At 43.5% G+C, this 18,992-nt stretch overlaps 1 protein-coding gene across 3 annotated transcripts in view; it reads left to right on the forward strand.

Annotated features, from left to right (window-relative positions):
- Positions 1-803: 803 nt before the first annotated feature.
- Positions 804-18,992, forward strand: part of sorcs3a (sortilin related VPS10 domain containing receptor 3a) — an 81,536-nt gene continuing 63,347 nt past the window's right edge. For all 3 annotated transcript variants that reach the window (XM_056586780.1, XM_056586781.1, XM_056586782.1), the window contains exons 1-2: positions 804-856; positions 6,015-6,082. In XM_056586780.1, coding sequence (XP_056442755.1) covers positions 818-856; positions 6,015-6,082 — 107 coding nt within the window. In that variant the 5' untranslated portion in view covers positions 804-817. The remainder of the gene's footprint in view (positions 857-6,014; positions 6,083-18,992) is intronic.

An 18,992-nucleotide genomic window follows, 5' to 3' on the forward strand; every position in this document is an offset into this window, starting at 1 on the left:
AGACATGGCGTCATGGATAGATAGTTATGCGGGTGTGTGTATGCATACCGTCCTACTGGCGTGTGTTTCCCTTTAGGATTGTCATTATACTATTTGTTAGTTGAGTCACCATACGAGGGAGACTGGAGGCTATGTTGAGTGTCTACATAATTCACACAGTACTCAATCCCCACAGGTCACAACTAACACACATAGACTCCTAATTATGGCATGCAGAGGGAGAACGGGAAAAGGGGGAAGGACAACGTTAATTACAGTCACATGATTGCAAGCACCGGCACGTACACACAAATACACAGAAGAAAACACACACAAGCACATACCCCAGCCCCCCCCCCCCCCCCACACACACACACGTATATGGAAATACTTACAACCATTATAAGTGGATCACAACATTTTGTTGTTTGATCTTGGAAGAAAGTTTTAATGAACGACAATTCATGCCTATTATAATAGGCCTGTGTTGCTATTCACATCTGTTAGTAGGGAAGAAACATAGTAATTGGTGTCTTAAACTTGTTTCCTGAATAAAAACTTGGTAAAAAAAGAGAGGATTTGTACAAGATATGCCAATTTATCAGACAACTGATGAATATAACCTACTCATTCATCCAACCCTAGATTTAGGGTAAGGGAAAAATACAAAACTAAAAAATGTGGTAACAGCATTGCACATTTTTTCAGTCCGGTGTTATTTAGCGATGGGTTTTAGTCTTCCTTCATGCATAATAGCGTGTGTGTGTTGGGAAAGGGGAGCCAATGGAAGCATCTGAAGGTAATGGAATAAGACCACACCCACATTTTCGTTTTTTTGATGGCACACCTTCCAAGATGGCTGACTGGTTACGAAACTGTGAGTTTACTTTTTTACTCACAGGCAAGGGCAAACATATATCGTAAGCAACGACCATGAAAGAACATTTTCTGAAGGCACTTTTTTGCGCAAGTATTGTCCCCCACAGTATAGCAATAGCTTTGTCTTTAGATTTATTTTAAAGGACTTTTTATGTAATTCTATGTTATTGCTTCAATCGTTAAAATGCCAAAGGTGTTAGTAAGCAGGTGAGGTAAAGGGGACATATAAAGAGAAAGACGAAATTTCTTCACCATGGCTGCAAGGTGATCATAAAATCCACACTACTAAATTCCACACATCATCCGGCTAGACTCTTAGCTAGCAAGCTAATGTTAGCCCCTCAGAGTAATGGGCCATGATCCCCTGCTGTTCCAACCAGCTGGTAATGAGGGTCATCAAAATCCCTGTGTATAAAATCGGTATGGTTGTATGTGAGCGGCCAGCCTCCGTCATGTGTCCCATAGATATGTCCCTTCAAGCGTGTAACAGCTGTACAGTTGACACATCAACTACAACGTACAGAACCTCAATCAAACTCTAGGAAAACAACCACAGCAGGCATTTTCAGTGTTTTTTTTCCCACTCTGTAATTGCCCAAAAGGCGCGTGTGTGTGTGTGTGTGTGTGTGTACAAACACCGACACACCACGGTGTTGGTAATGTGTGATGTGAAAATAACTATCAGTACGATTTTAATGGACTCCAGCGATCAAAGGCGTAAACAACCTAACTCAGAGACAAAGGTTACATGGCAACATCTTTGAAGTTATTTTTAATTACAAAGTGCCCACAATTTACTTGGAGAGTGTAAGCCTTATGGTCGTTCAATTAAAGGGACCGTCCAAAGATTTTTCGACATTTTAATGGTCTCAAGTAGTCTAATAGTAGTCCAAAAACTACTAGTTTTGAAAAAACTAGAACACCTTCCCAGTGCCATTCCCTCCCGGTAAAATCACTAATCAGCTATCTGTTTGGTTCTGTGAGTTTCAGTTGCCTTGTTGTTAGCCTCAGGAGCAACGCCAGATTTTACAATGGCTGCCAGCAATGAATACCAATCTAAAGATCAAATGAGGAACAGAACTTCAGCCAAGTCTACTGAGTGGAAGGAATGGTGGATATTTATGTGAACCAGAAATCAACCAAGAGGAGATCTTGCAGTGTAGGCTTCAGCAGCCATGTTTAGCCGTTTAGCACCTCTCATTCAAGTAATAAAGTATCGCTGCACGTTTCACTAATAGCTTAAAGGATATGTTTATAAATGTAGTAATGCCATTACTTAACCATAACTTTTAGCGTATACTCCTTCACTTTCATCTTCTAATTCGATGAATAATGTAGCGATGCTGGTAAACATGCAGCGCAGAAGTTTGTATATAGGTTTATGGCGATTTTTAATGGTTTGGGGTATCTGCCTCTTGCAACGCTTTTACAGAAAGTTCCCGTAACGTCCAGCTCGACTCACGCCTGCCCCACAATGCACCATGTTCATTGTAGTAATTTGACAATATTAGACAACGCACATCTGTAGATTATTCTCAAGCATTTTTGTTTGGTTTGGTTGCATTTCCACAGCTTGGGACACTGTGATCACGCTGTGACGACACTATGGGTGTGAATCTTTTGGTGTTTAACAATTCACCTTTAATTGTCGATGTCACGATTCGATTAAAAATCTATTCTCTTTTCAAAACGATTGCCAAAATCGGATCTCTATTCATATGAAGGGGTGCTTATCTCAGGATCTACTCCAGTCTACTGTGTACTGGGAAAGGGGTCTTAGCAAATGATGTGTTGAAAGCAGAGTGTCTATATAAGTGTATATAAGATCACGTAGTTTTTATCAAATGATTGCAATAATGTAAACTCACAAAGGCACACCTCAAACTTATATGGAGAATGCAATGTGTGAGTGAGCCCCTCCCTCACACAAAATTAGGAAAAAATGTATAGCTATGAATCAGCTCAGAATCGTTGAAGATAAAAACAGTGTTTCTTACATGAATCATTTTTTTTTATACGCTAGACTTTTAGTTAATGGAACTCGCATATCTTTCTTTCTTTATTTTCCCTCACTCTCCTTTCCAAGCTATTCATAAGCATTTTTATTGAGGATCACATCCATAATGATTTCCGTGGAGAACAGATGCATGCCTAAATTCAACTCTAGAATGGAAATGATAATGGCATGTCACATTTAATTTGATGTGGCTCTGATCCACTCAACCATCATATTGTAATAAACAAATGGAATTTTGAAACCTATGAAGGGATGTAAATGTACAGTCCATCTACTGATAAAGGCAATGTTTCCACAGTATTGGACAATATTTCACTTAACTGCTCAACCAGCAGATAATTGCATTGCATGGTTTAACTGTCGTGTGCGTGTATGTGTGTCTGTCCGTCTATGTGTCTTTGTCTCTGTGTGTGCGCCTGTGTTTGTTTGTGTGTCTCTGTGTGTGTTTGTGTGTTGGTCAGTAATTGTAAAGCACTTTGAATGGCTATACTGGCATATAATGCATGCTACATAAATGCAGGGTGTTTACCAAAGGAATACGTTGACAAATAGAATGTTAGCCGATAAAGCCATTTAGCAAGTGGAACGTGTGACAAATCCATAATCAAAATGCAGCATGGCATTTTTGGATTGGTCTTTGTGGACACGGTTGGATTTTAGTTATGATAACAATATGTTTTGTCCACACTATGTTAATCGCTGAGGCATAATGAATGCAGGGCGGCTGACATTTTAATTCAGTAATTAAAGGTCAACTGCGGCTATAGCGCCGGAAGGTGTACTTGAAACCCATCTTGTCTGCAAGAAACTTACGTTGGTATTTTCTTTATTGAAATCAGGAACATGGACAGAGTGTGTGAACAGCAGGGAGTTAGAAGGTGAACAAACACCGAAGACTTGAGGATATGTCTATCATACCTGGTGTTTTTCTATGCACTTTGTCTTAATCCTCATCATCACTATTCTACATTCTACATTTTGAGGAGTTTTCTTTCTGAGGGATGAAGAGGAACAAAAGCATTTTGGAGTGTCATAAGGGAAGGCCTCGGTGTATCTGGGCGTCCCTTGAAAGGCAAGGATTACTGACTGTAAAGATTCCATGGGGATTCATCACATATACATGCATTTACGGACCTAGTTCCGCACACACACAGGTATGCAGACGCACACATTCATAAACACACATGCACACACAAAAACAAACTCTCACAAACACACAGCCCCATTCTGTATTGCACACAAAAATACTGCTATATCTTCCTCTCTCAGTAAACTATAACAGCACCGAGTACTTCGTATTGTGTGATATTTCCCTCTGAGGCTCTGGCCCAATCTGACCCGTCCCGAACCATACGTTTGTGGTCGGAGTAGGAGGAGGAAGAGCCCTTGAGCTGGGTCGCTGTGCCAGAGCTCTCTGGGTTCCGGGCGAACGGGCGAGCTCGTCCACAACCCGACTCTGACTCACACTCCGCGGGCCAGACGAATTCCAAACCAGGGTTTCAAGGGTGCTTTGTGACTTTGGGAGACAGGAGGGCAGGAAGACCAACCATCCTCTTTCCTTTCTTCCTCAGTCGCTCCCTCATGTTTGAGTGTTCGCATCTATGGGGTGACTGGGCCTGGCTGTCGTGAGATGCAGAGCCAGACTTTTTTGAACCTCGCTCGCAGCCCTGTGACTCAAGTTGTGCTTGTCAGGTTGCCTTAAAGAATCCTGCACTTCCTCCGTTTGTGTGTTGATGCGTGTGGGTGGGTGTATCGGTGAGAGGGGTGCGGGGGTTGTGTGTTTGTATGCATGTGCGTGTCTGTGATAAATGAGAGTTGAGGCTTTTAAGGATACCAAATAAGTGGAATAGTGATTTATTTCAGAACAAGAAACAGTGAATGGTGCATGAAAGTAGAGCATAGTGTGATACAACCCCCCCCCCCCCCCCCCCCCACCTGCCGCTGCTCCGCTTTGTCCAGAATAATAATTGATAGTCAATGTTATGTTTTCGTTGCTTTAACATTTTTCCCCGCGGCCTCTGATGTATTTTCTTAACCGCAGCGGGTAAATGCCAGATGTTGTGGATGTGGCTGTTACCGGCATGGCGGCATACAATAAAAACACGCCCTCTGTGCGGACTATTTACAACCCGTCCTCCCTTTCAACGGCTGTGTCGCCCATCTGTCTGCCTACTGCTTCCGTGTGTGACTGCTGCAACAGGCCGACATCAAATGTGTTCAAAACTGTAGTCCTTTTCTTTCATCTCGAATATCCGGACCCTGTTTTCGTGGAAAAACGATTCAAAAGGCGGTGAGCCGCGTGATGGCTCGATTTTTCTGTACTTCTCTATTTTAGAGGAGCCACTAGCTGTGGACTGCACCATACACTCTTGAGCTGCCGGTTCTGTTGTTGAGCCCCGAGTTCAGCGCCAAAGTGAAAGTGCCTCGTCTGTCTCTGAATGCGACACAGAGGCAAAGCTCAGCAAACCCATCTTCTCAGCATCCCTTGGACCGAACGTTGGTCCATCCTTGGGTTTTTTTGGATCAAGAGTTGATATTAAGTGCATGTTGGAATACGAGAGGTCCATGCTGATGACGATGGATAAGCCGTACCTCCCAGAAAATGTATCTTTCACAGCTTCTCAAAATATGATCTAGTCGGTCAGCGGTTCTTGTTTTATAACAACACTACAGCTCAATGTGAATAGGTATTATGCAAGTTAGCCAATTAATTGATTAGTCGAACAACAAAAAATGGAAATCTGATTTTGATAACCAATTCGTTGATATAAATAATGCAAGCTCATTAAGATGTCGAATTTGACTCTGGTAACATGATATTTCAAAGTCTAAATGATTCATTAATTTATCGAAAGAAATATCATTTGATTAATCAACTCCTGCGAATAATCATCAGCTGCAGCCTGATCTTGCAAGTTCAGTTTGCCTCTAAGTTTCTAAAGATTCCATTTATCTCCTTTTTGGTTTGAGTCGTTCTAACATACGTTGAATTCCTGCAAAGGCCACTGTGACGGTTAAAAGAGTGTTGGAGTATGCAAAAGTAAACACACATATACCCTGGACTTGCAGTTTGACAGAATGCTATTTTATTTCTTTAATGCAGTATTGTGGTTAACGTTGACACCTCTTGTGCTTTCAGGTGATTCTGATCCTGACCAAGCTGTATGACTTCCACATTGGCAGTGTCACGGAGAGCACTCTGTGGAGGTGAGTATTAAGGGCTGAGCTGACACTGTCCTGGTGTGGTCCTGGAAGGGATGAAACTTTTCAATGCCTATATCTGGCAAGGATATTTCTGAACAGGGATCAAGCTCTTTACATCAGTTTCATTATTGATGAGATTTGAAGTACAAGCATGAAAAACAAATATTTATAATGGTACACATTATTGTTTTTGAGAAGGATTTTTGAATGATTTATTTATTTAGGAGTAATTGCATTTATATTTTACAATGGATATTCCACATCTCTATACATTTTTGACACACAATCATTGAGTGTGTTCACACAAGGTCACACACGCTGGCCCCATATGAGTCTCACACAACAGAGTCTGAGGGTTTTTCCGCAGGTAATCGGTGTATCAACATCATTAAAGTTTAATACAAGGTAATAGAGCTGTAGTGCTAGAAGACAAATGGCCACATCAGACACTGTCTGATGCCTTTTAAAGTGGTTCCCAGTTGGCGCTTCAAAAGCTGAAAGAAGCTGACAGCGATGAAAAAAGTTGAGGAAAGAGGTGCTAAGAAAAGCTAAGGTTTGTGAGTTGTCAACGCTTTGGGAACCGAAACAATGGACTCAACGCTAAGAATGAGCAGACCGGGAGAGTGACGACGATAAACAAAGAGGCAATTATGAAAGGTCTTCTTTCGTGATTGAATTGTTTTGAAGTAATCCTACTGGATCGCCTTTTCATTAGTTTCTATATATTAGGTTTGAAGGATCTTGATATACAAACACTTTGTAATGCTGATGGAAATGTCTTTCAATGTCAATATATATATATTTACCTTTTTCGGTGAATTTCACATGATGAAATATAAAAATGTGAAAAAGGGTATTTTGTTGGGTTTCCTCGCACCTTTAAAAAATAACAGTCACTTGACATCATTGATTGCATGCAGGTGTGAGGGCTTTTTGGTTTTATTTTTTCACAATGGATTAGCAATCTGTTCCGGAATCCAACCCCCGCCCAGCGGGCCTGACCAGGATTAAGAAGATAATGAAAATGAATAGACACAGTTTGGCCATTTACTGGAAACCAGTGTGAATTGAACACAATTCCGGCATTAGGCACACTGTAGGATAATTGGACACACACACACACATATGCTCTCATACACACACACATGCGCATGCTCTCACACAAACAAACGCACACACATGCACGCACAAACGCACGCACACACCTCTGAATGCTTTACTCACTACAATGTCACTATGTGCATATTGGGTCCATCTGTATAATGATCTCCAAACCACTGATTGCTGATTATGATGACCTGAGAAAATAGTCTTAAGACAGTCTCAGATAAGTGGTTGCTTGTGGAATAATAACTTTTGCTAGGAGTTCAAGTATGTTCCCCCTGTCGTTTAAGATTGGCTCTCTACTCCCTGCCCAATCACATATCTGTAGGGTCGCTGAGAGGAGCTGAAGCAATTCATGAATACAATAACCCTTTGATAACCATAACAGGGAGCAGAAAGGATCACAGGGGTCTTACTTAAAACAGGATCCCCAGAGATGCCGGGAGATGGTTGAAGTTAAGTCACAGACACATGAGAAAGAGAGAGCAAATTAGCTTAGCTGAGCGGTGGCGAAACTCAGCAAAATACACGTGTCGTCGTGTGCTAACGATGGTCTGGCCGTGATTCATCGGTCTGCTGGCTGCTAATTGAGTCCACGGATTGGTGGTGAGAAGGGGTCTCAGAGAATGTTAAACATTGGATAGGAAAATCTGATCCAGGGTTATTATTTTCTTTCTTTTCAGCAAAGTTCAAAAGAGTGGTGAAAACCTGAAAGTCTGCCAGTCTGTCAGACGTAATGAACATCCTGACCTTATACCATGTCGGCCAATCCGTCAGTCACTCTCCCTAATATTCAAAGGTGCGTTCTGAGCTTGGTGGCATGGAGGGGAGTCTGCGAAGGTCGGATTCTCGCCGCGGACAATAAATCAAACCTCCAAAAGCTTCCTCTGAGCTTTTTCTTACCTGCCACCCTCAAAATAGTCTTGTTTGTCAGTGTAAGAGCATTTGTGAAAGTCCTAACTGTCCAGTGAAGTACACAAATCACCGGCAAGTGCGAGCACTGCTCAGGTTTGTAGACGCGTCTCTCACAAACGAGACGGGCCATTGAACTTTGTCCACTTTCAGAACTCCAGAATACGTTAGTGAGTCTTGATTGAAATCGAGACAGATCTTGGTCACATCATTCTCCTCTGTTTATCCAGGAGCTAATTTAGACAGATTCTATTGACTGTGATCCTTTCCTTCAGGCCACATTCATTCTAGGTTTGCGTCCATTCTGAAATCCTTACATTGAAACCATACGATCCGGCACTGTGGTTGATCGTGTGTGCATTCATTTAGTAGAAGGTTGCCAACTTTGGGTATCTGGCTGGAGTGTGTTTTGCATGTTCTCGCACTTAATCACATGCATATATTTGGACTAATTTAAGCATTAGGGTTTAAAAAAGTAGACAGCTTTCACATGTGGCAGGAGCGGGAGCCTAATTAGGTCTAAGATTTAAGGATCTAGCCTGACTACGCCCACGGCCTGAATAGTTCCACCCAGGGAATACTCACAATTTCACAGTATTAGACATACACTAACCCAATAAAGGACACACGGGCGCGTTAAAGTCAAAGATGTGAGGTTTCCAATATCATAATCTTGCTTCAATGCCTTCTTGGCTCCTGGCTGTAATCTTCACCAGCTGTCCAATCAACTGTGTGATATGCATCGCAGACCAATCAGGGAGCCATTTCAGATACCGATACTTCTAGAGTCAAAGTCGTTCGCTTGGTTTGACCATAACGATTTGACCATGAGACCTGTTCATCTCTGTTGCTTGTCGCAGTGTTTTGGCGGTAGAATTGGTTGGGCAGCGAGGTGAGGCTGAAGGTGAAAGCGTGTGTCACACGCCGAAAGTGTGGGGAGCTGGCCACTCTCATTTGAAATTAGTATCCACAGCCCTCCCTGGATCATGTATGACCCCTAACCTTAGCTGTCCAAAGCCTAACCATCATCTGCATTGATGTATCTTGTAGCCACTTGAGTTAAGGTCATAATCCGACCAGAATTTGAAAGTGATCTATGTCTATCTCTGTTAGGACCCTGATATTCAACACTTTCCTTTGACGAAAAAAACAACTACAACCTTGTTTCAGGCTTTTTTCAGCTCTAGCTAAGCCAATTACAACTACATGGTCATTTGTTGGTCTCAGCCTAAAGGTCAGACTGCAGATAATAAGATCATAATAATGGTGGCTAGACACTATACTCCCAGAACATAGTTATTATTACTACGATATGTGAATGGGAGTCATTCAAATGTTATTAACATCAATATTATTACGATATGTGTATTGTCATAATTTAAATGCTATTAGCATGAATGCAGCTTAGGTATCCTGGGATGTCTCTTAATGTCATTACTTAACTTGGATTAATGATATGATGACTTAATCATTGATAAGTCCAATTTATATTTTTTAAGAATGATCAAAGCAAGAATCCCAACCCCCGCTCCGATGTTAGTTGATGATTCAATCATCTCGTTAACTATCCAGCAAATATTAATTCCGGTTTATTTTCTAGGGGACATTACCCGCTTTAGTCACTTTGTCCCGGTTCATTAACACCCATTTTCACATCTAATTTCTGGAGATTTTAGTGTAATTATTTTTGATTTAATTGGTATGATTCTAGCTTTGAGTGGAACAAAAAATAAAAAACGTTTCCTTTTGTAGACTAGTGCTACTAGTCTACAAAGTTTGCCTGCTTGGATCGAAAACTACAAATCAGATTGTGCTCATGAGTATGTTTGTTTTGGAGGATTTGTCCATTTACGTATAATTTAGTGGCATTGAGGACGTTTAAGCGGTATTATTATTAAGCAGTGTAAACCCAGGTGAGTGCTTCAGCGGTGAAGAATTGAATAATACAACAGAATATATGGATGTAAATTATTGACATTTAGAATTTCCACATGTTCTGAATCCCGCACATCCTTGGTTCAGGTCACATTGAGTGGCTAATGGTAACATTGTCTAACTACCCACAAGAAACCCCTTCCAGGAGAACAAGGTTTTGTTTGTTAAAGAATCGCTTTGCACCTTTTGGTCATCTGACCTTTTTACATTTTCTTGACTTCAAAGCAGCCGATAGATTTGTATCAAATAACCTTTCTTTGGTGGTGTGCATCAATAGCTGAAAATGTTATGATTTTTCAGATGCGAAGCGACGAATAAAGTGGCAAATGTCAGCTGTAGCAGAAGATAAAGATCTAGTTCCAAGGAGGGAAGAAAGTTAAAGTGTATCTCGCTGTGGTAAGATTTGAGACTGGTAAAGGTTGAAGGATGTGGATAGGTTAAAAGTAGATTCGATTTATTTATTTTGTGTGGGGGAGGTTAAGGTTAGGTGTTTGGGTGCATAGGCTTACTGTTAGTGAGGTTTTGGGTTTGGGACTGCAAGGTTTATGTTAAGGCTCATTTTAAAAAGTAATCTTAAAAGAGTGGAAAGATAACTCCCTATGTCGCATTGTGTCCATGTCGTGGCATGTTTATGTGTGAAATAAATAACTCTAAATATCTTGCAACAAAATGTCTGGATTTGTTGCAATGTATTACATAATACTGGGGCATTAAGTTGCTGTCTCTATATAAATAATGTGTTTGCGTGCGTGCGTGCGTGTCTGTGTGTGTGCTCGACAGGAATAACAAAAGTGAAAGAACAATGGAGCGTGAAAGAAAAGTGAAATCCTTCAGTGGGATTGCCCACTTATTGCCGGTTTCATTTAGAAAACACTCAAGTCAATTCTCCCATCTTCGTCTGGTAATTTAGCCCGCCCCGGAGTACCAGGGAGATGGATAGACGGAAACAAAGAGAGAGAGAGAGAGTTTCCAACTTGTCAGCCCCTACTATCCTCCCGCTCGTTCGCCCGTGTGCCAGGATGAGGTCACCCAGGGGTGAGGAGTGACATCCTCTCAAATTGCATCATTTTGCTGAGCATGCTCTTAGGCTGTTTGATATTTCACAGGTCAGTACCTATAATAAGAACCCGGTGCGTGGAGAAGAGGGCCCAGCTGATGTCTCTGACCTTTCGCAATTGGACTTGAAATGCACCTTGAAGGCCAGGGTAGGATGAGCAGGCGGCAACTTTCTTAGACTACACTTTTTCTGACAGCCTTTCTGGGAAAAGAATTGGGTTGTTATATTCACCACGGAAGTAAATTTGTAGGCATTTGAAGGAGAGGGGGGGGGGGGTCGTAGAGGACATGCGTGTAGCAAGGAGAAATGGAGGTAATTGATGAGCAGGAATCTCAGACCGATCTTGGAGCCGTCGGGTTTGTTTTACACTTCCACTTTGTTGTAACACTCTTTTCACGTTCTGTGGTGATAACCGTCTGTCCTGCCAGGCACGCACAACATGTTTGTCAAACTAAAAATTATTTTCTCTGTATTATTATTCATAAGCAGCTGTTGGCTGGGATTCACAGGCAATACATGCCCAAGCATCGCTGCTTATACCCCCTCATTTGCCTAACCACGAAGCATATTAAATGGATTAACAAGACGACGAAGTAGCCAAGCGTTATTGTCCAAACTATCCACATTTGTCGAACCAACAACATGAAAAAAAGTATAAACCCGTCCTCGTGTGCATTGCGTTTCATCGCGATTAACATGCAAGGTGGCACACGTTGGAAAAACATCGCTTTATCGAAGCTCAGATAGGAACTCCTTGTCCCTCACCTCCCTGTCTAGCGCTAATAAACAATAAACAGCTCCATTTTCTGTTTCCTTGTTTTGTTTTTTTTCCCATGCTGCATTGTTATTCGAAAAGGTCATTTTAATGCTGCTTCCCAGCATTATTTTAATTCCTACCTTTTTAATTACACACTCTGGAGCGTTTCCCTATTTCCTGAAGCCGTTTCTCATTTGCTGCTTGTCATAATAGCAAATGGTGAATTCCATCACCAGAAGGCAATGGGGGGATTTCACACAATCCCATTCTGTGTGTTTGTGACACCGCCTGAGTCAGTGTTTGGCTTTCACTCACGGTAAACACGTTGTTCACTCATCGGCCCTTTTAGATGGGGTATAATAAAACATGCAACATTCTTATTGTTAATTCCTCTGCAGTATATCAAATAACAAAGGCCCAGCTGCCTCCGGTGATTTCATTCAGACTCTAGTGAGGATTGCTGGAGAAGAGGGGAGATGCATGCCTGCAAATCTATCTCGCTATTAGTCATGTTTCTCCCGGGTAAAGGCACAAACTAATCTGCCTGTCCAGCCTCATGAAGATGGTGCTCGTTGAGAGAGTGGCTTCATGCCGCTGTGGAACTGGGGAGGGTGAGGGATTGCTTTTCATTTGATACGCCAAGATCTATGCTGTTCAAATGACTTATTGTATGATATATTGTGTTTTGAATTTATCCTATTCTTATTGTTACGATGCATGCTACTAAAAATAAAATAGGAAACCCTAATAGAACACATGTCTGTGTTATGACTTTGGGGTTCCCTGTCTATGTTAGACAATGCTTCACTTCACAATTTACTCTTGTTTTGTTGTATTCTTTATTTACATTTCTATTTTCCGCCAGGGAATCGATTTTCAAGTGCAACAGCCAAACGTATGATTAAATGTCCTGTGTTGGTGAATGGCGGTGGGTAGGCCCTGGATCTCTGACAACACCACAGCTTATCTGAAATGACACAAATATCCCAGAGAGACCTTTGGGCCGACGTGGGTCGCCCTGCAGCTTTATGCCGAAGCCGGCCTTTGATTGGTCGGTTGGCGCTCAAGCCCCGGTTCCTATTTTTGCTTCGTCCAAATCAACTGGCTTACAGTTACGTGACGCCCGGCCTCAGAGCGAACATGGCCGCCCACAAGCTTTTAGCAGTTGAGATGACGGCTGGCCGGGCACCAACTCAGTGACAAGTAGGCCGGCCGACTTTGGGACACAGAGGTGTCTACGGCTCGTGTAAAAAAATCCTTTCCCTTTACTGTTGTGTATTCAAAACAGCAGCAACGATTTGTTGAGCATGTCAGGGGCAATACATAACCTTCTCATCTATCCTTCAAGTTGTTCCATACCTTGGTGCTTTTTGTGTTATTCCGGGCTTCACTCGGGCTGTTCTATCCGCTCCATTGTGTCCAATAGCAGTTGGAGACGAAATGGAGACAAAGAGGTCGTTTAAAAGTGTTGTTGAGTGTTCTGGTATAGCTCTCACTCTCCTCCCGGCAGAAGCTTGTTTACCCTGTCAGGGTAACGAAATAAAAAACTAAATGTTGCAGCGTGATGCATGAGGGGAGATGAGCAAGCCATCCCACTAAAATACTTTTAAGTTTAGACTATTTCGAAAAGACTTTGAGGAAGATTTCCGTCTGGCTTTTATAGGCTTGTTTTTATGTTGTATTTGAATTTTTTAGACATATTTGAACCTGGTTCAGTCAAAGTCATGGGAAACAGCTGGCGTGTGGCTGAACAATTGCAGTTGTGTGCAATTCATCGCCGCTGAGTGATGTCTCGGCACTGACAGCGAAGGAGGGAGTGATTTAGATTTGGAAATTCTTCATATAGAGTGCATGATTGGCATAAATCAAACCAGGTAGCAGCACTATAAATCAATAGTTTATGTGCTACTCTCCTTCATTATAAATGGCTGCCTAACGTAGGGAATATGGAGGGGATTTTTTGGGGGGTTTGCCTCATTTTGTCTCATCTGACTTTGGCTATTGTCCAAGAGTGCGAGCTTTGTTGATGCGTGCTCACAGGAGTTTTCCGGGGATATAGTTTGACAGCTCATTAGGCTGTCACTGATTTCTGCAATAGGGATGGGTTTGACCACACCAGACCATGACACATTTAGCAATCTTTCAGTAGTAGACACACATTTCTGGAAAATGGGACACAGAATTGGTTTACAAGAACACCTCATACCTAAGATTGACAATGGGCTAATTTCCTCTCACCTTAGCAAATGTTTCTGAACACAATTGTCCCGAATACTTTAACTGTGAGAATGCCCCCTAGCCCTTGTATTTGATTGCATTTTAGGCTGAACTGCCCGTATCCATTTCAGAAGAGTTATCTATAAAAGCTGTACTCATCACTTACAAATGTAAATCTACACTAAAGCCTTCCTATTATTTTTGGATAGCACCATTAGAACAAGATTAACTTTCATAACCTAAGTACTAGCAACCAATCTAAAATGACTTTTTGGCTGAAACAATGCAATACAACTGCGATTTTGGACCGGATGTGAGTGGATCCTGCCAGCAGATCAAGATAATACACCCACTTTTAAGAGCCCACAAAAGCAACAAAGGTTGCTTTATGTTTTAAGACAATTATATCTCAAAGCCTGCTTGCATGTGAACAGGCTACTTGTCTAGCAGTGCCAATTTCAAAGTGCTTTGAATTGATCGCAAAAAAAGACCACGGATACGGTTTGGCTATCCGCACCGCTCAGAGCATCCTCCACCACAGAGCTCCTTCCCCCCCCCCCCCCTTAGCACATGAACCCCTTCCTCCACCTGACCCCAACATGTCGGTTTTTATCACTAACAACACTCCGGAGGAACCTTCAGCACTGCTGCTCCCTCCGAAACCTCAACCCACCCAGACCACTGGGCTCTGGCTCTGGGCCACTGGGCTCTGGCCTCTCCCTGCCCTCCCCCCATGCCCCCCCCCCCCCCATACCTCCCCATGCCTCCCCCACGCCCCCCAGCCAGCAGGGGAGGTTGATCCATTCTGCCACTGTGAATAAAGAACACCAGTCATTTCCCTTCTTCTCCTCCTACTCTTCCTCTTCCTGGGCTTTCGGGAAGTCAGAAGCAACCCACGTCAAGGATTTCATCACCCTCCCCACCCACCCACCACCCCCGCACTGTCTCGTCTTTCCCGGGGGAGCCGTCAACCACCCGCCCCCCCCCCCCCCCCCCCCCCCGGCAGCGGGTTCAGCGGTGATGTGTTGAGGGGGTTGAGAGAAGGTCTGGCGCTGGTGTCGTCCGGGGCCGTGAGTCATGAGCCCCGCGACGTGTTTCAGGTCAGCGGCCACCGCACCGCAGAAGCACGGAGCGGACAGGAGGAGGTTGTCACCGTGGGGACCGTCTTGCGTGGCCTGCAACAGAAAAACAAGAAAAAAAGGACGAAGACGAAAAAATCTCTCAGACCTCATGCAAAAATAATCACCACCTCGAGGGGCCCTGAAAAGATGTCAAAGTTTCCTACTTCTCTTTAAAGTTTCATCCTTGGAAGCCAGGCGTTCTGGGACGAGTTCAAGTCGAGACACTTGTTCACTCGCTGGCATGGCTGGATGGAGAAGAGCTCGGGGAGAGGGGGAGATGCCGAGGACACGTGTAGTCACTTAAAGCAATCAGTGGATGATGTCAGCAACCTCCTCACCCCATCATCGAAACATATTGCTTAAAGGTGTTTAGGCAACAGCGTCAATGATGCAATTAGGCGTTAGATCTGTTAATTGGTGCAAGGGATGCAAAATATGACGCACAGTACACAATGTCCGGCAAAATATGATGCACAGTACCCAATGTCCGGAGACTGTGCTTTGTACCGCTGGACTGGAGCTGAAGTTCTCAGCCATTTCTCAGGGCTGGTAGTTTTCAGCCTGAGGAGAGGCAAGACGATTGCAGAGTAAGGGCCGTTTAAGGTAACATTTTCCTGGTTCCATTTCTGTAAGCATTCAATATAAGCAAAGAACTCATTTTTGACACTTATTATCTAAAATAATTGTTGTAATGAATTGCAATCTCACGGTGTATTACAACATAGTGGATTGTTGAAAGAAACATAGCACAGAACCGCTTTCGTTCCTGTTGTTGCATTTCAGTGACAAGTCTGCTGGCCACTACAGTGCTGTACCACCTAACATCTGATAGCTACTACAGTGCTACCTGCTAACATCTGCTAGCCACTACAGTGCTGCACTACCTGCTAACGTTTACTGTCCACTACAGTGCTGTACTACCTGCTAACATCTGCTAGCCATTACAGTGCTGTACTACCTGCTAACATCTGTAAGCCATTACAGTGCTGTACTACCTGCTAACAGCTGCTAGCCACTAGAGTGCTGTACTACCTGCTAAGGTCTGCTAGCCACTACAGTGCTGTACTACCTGCTAACATTTGCTAGCCATTACAGTGCTGTACTACCTGCTAACATCTGTTAGCCATTACAGTGCTGTACTACCTGCTAACAGGTGCTAGCCACTAGAGTGCTGTACTACCTGCTAACGTCTGATAGCCACTACTGTGCTGTTCTACCTGCTAACGTCTGCTAGCCACTACAGTGCTGTGCTACCTGCAAACATCTGCTAGCCACTACAGTGCTGTGCTACCTGCTAACATCTGCTAGCCACTACAGTGCTGTGCTACCTGCTAGGGTCTGCTAGCCACTACAGTGCTGTGCTACCTGCTAGGGTCTGCTAGCCACTACAGTGCTGTGCTACCTGCTAACATCTGCTAGCCACTACAGTGCTGTGCTACCTGCTGAGGTCTGCTAGCGACTACAGTCCTGTGCTACCTGCTAAGGTCTGCTAGCCACAACAAATCCATAGTACCTGCTAATGTCTCTCAATCTCAGGGAATGGCACTTCTCCAAAGCCCGTTACATTACGCTTGACTGAATTCTTACATTTGCCAAGAGATTGTAGCAGCTAATATGTCTTAGGTGAGTGCCTGTGTGTGTGTGTGTGTGTGTGTGTGTGTGTGTGTGTGTGTGTGTGTGTGTGTGTGTGTGTGTCAGATAGATTGTGTGTATTGTTTGGATTAGTGTATGTATGTGTATTGTACATGTACGTGTTTGTGCGCATATGTAACGTAGAAACATGCCTCTGTGGGCGTGAACCAGTTGGTGTACTTGACGGCATACGTTAGTATGCACTGGAGTGCTGCTGGGGGTAAGTGAATATTGTGGAGATGAACTCCCTGACAGCTTGTACATTGTGAGGGATGCACTGCTGATGTGAGCAGAGGCTATTAAACCTCACATCCGCTGCCTCGGCGCTCGCTGACGTATCTCAGAGAATTTTGGAAAATCTTCCCTCACATCGACCTCTGCCATTTTAAATCGATTCGGTTTTCGGAATGTTGATCCCTGTCGCCGTGGCAATCGCCGGGATCAGCAGAATTTGTTATTGCTCATAAGATGAAGGCAACCTTTTGCGGTTATTTATTTATATTTTGAGGCAAACGCTGACTTATTCAGGGCATATGCATCGAGCATCCACAGTTCGTGGCTCGAGTGATATCATGGTCCGCAGGGCTTATCCCTGGTCATTTATCATTTAGCCCAGTGTCTGCAAGAGAAGACATTCAAACGTCGTCATGAATCCCGATTCTGGATACCCTCCATGTTCTGCCCTTGCTGTGGTCTTTTCTTCCAACGGCCAGCTCTACTTTTGTCTGAAAAAAGGGCCACGCAGTCTGAGCTTGTCTTGATCCGAATCAACAAAATACTTCAGATGTATTTTTTAAGAAGGTGTTCCACCGGAGTTCGGTGCTTTGTTTGATGCTCCTGGGAGACGGACAGGATTGAGCGGGAGTGCATGCTCTCTCTCTCTCTCTCTCTCTCTCTCGCTCTCTCTCTCTCTCTCTCTCCTTCTTCCTTTGACCACTCTCTCTCTCCCCCCTCTCTCTATCCACCTGTGTTGTTCTTCACCCCTTTCTCCCCCCTCCCCAGAGTGTGCAGTGTGCTTTCTACGTCAAACTGTTACACTTTATTGGCTGCCATCTGGACATGCCTCACACACTCCCTAATGAGAACTCTGACCACTCTTTGCTTCTGTGCTTCTAATGTCCTTATTTGTAAAAGCACCATCAGATACTGTTTGATATACATGTTTATTTTTTTGCAGAAACAATCGTCACACTTAGATGTTGACTATGATCGACATCTTAAATCACATTTTCATATAATGATTCACTGATTCAATATTTTTCAGTATGTATTCCTATTTTTTTCAGGAACTCTTTGTCTCACAAATCTATCTATTTATTCATTTGGCAGACTCTTTTTTTGACGCCCACAGGTGTTGAACCTGGGGGATCAAACTGCACCTTTGAGCAGGGATCACCAGTGTAAACCCTTACCCCCCCCCCCAACAACCCAAACAGAACGAGGATACGACCCAAAGGGAGATCTGTTTGATGCCGTGTCCCTTTATTGGATGTATAGGGACAATCAAGCAAAGCCAACATTGGCAACCTCCATGGAACATCTTTTCAAAGAAAAAAATATGTAGAGCACATGCAGGAGGGGCGTTGCCCATGTATTGTTAAATCGTATCTGCAAGGGTTCAGCAGATACAACAGCAGGTAAACAAAGCGTCTCCCAGGACCTGGCTGATGGGAATGAATAGGATGGCAAGACACTGACAGGGCTCACACAGAGAAGGAGAGCGGGAGAGACAGAGATACAGCGTGGGGCGGCTGGAGGAAACGCTGTAATCACATGCTAATTGCCATCACTGCCACGTTCCCCGCAGACAATCATGAATATTGAGACGTTGTTTTATTTGTGTGTTTTTTTCCTTTTCACTTGTTCAATTGGACAAAGTGATATGGCTTTGAGGGCTTGTTTTGACAGGTGCGGCGGATAGTTTCCCCGTCGTCGCGACCGGGGACGGTCGCGTCAACACTCCCAGGCTGTTGACTTTACCTGGATGTGTCAGTCAAGCCGTGGGTGTAAAATAAAGATTGAATGGAGAAGGAGACATGCAGAGTGTAATCATCAATGCTCTTTTGCGTGGCGGGGAAATATAAACACATCATATTGTGGAGTGAACAATGAATGTAGGTTAGGACTTGAGTGAGGTGCTCTTTGCAACTGGGCATGGTGTTGAATGCAAATGACTAA

Source organism: Gadus chalcogrammus, chromosome 3, assembly GCF_026213295.1.
Source record: "Gadus chalcogrammus isolate NIFS_2021 chromosome 3, NIFS_Gcha_1.0, whole genome shotgun sequence".
NCBI lineage: Eukaryota > Metazoa > Chordata > Actinopteri > Gadiformes > Gadidae > Gadus > Gadus chalcogrammus.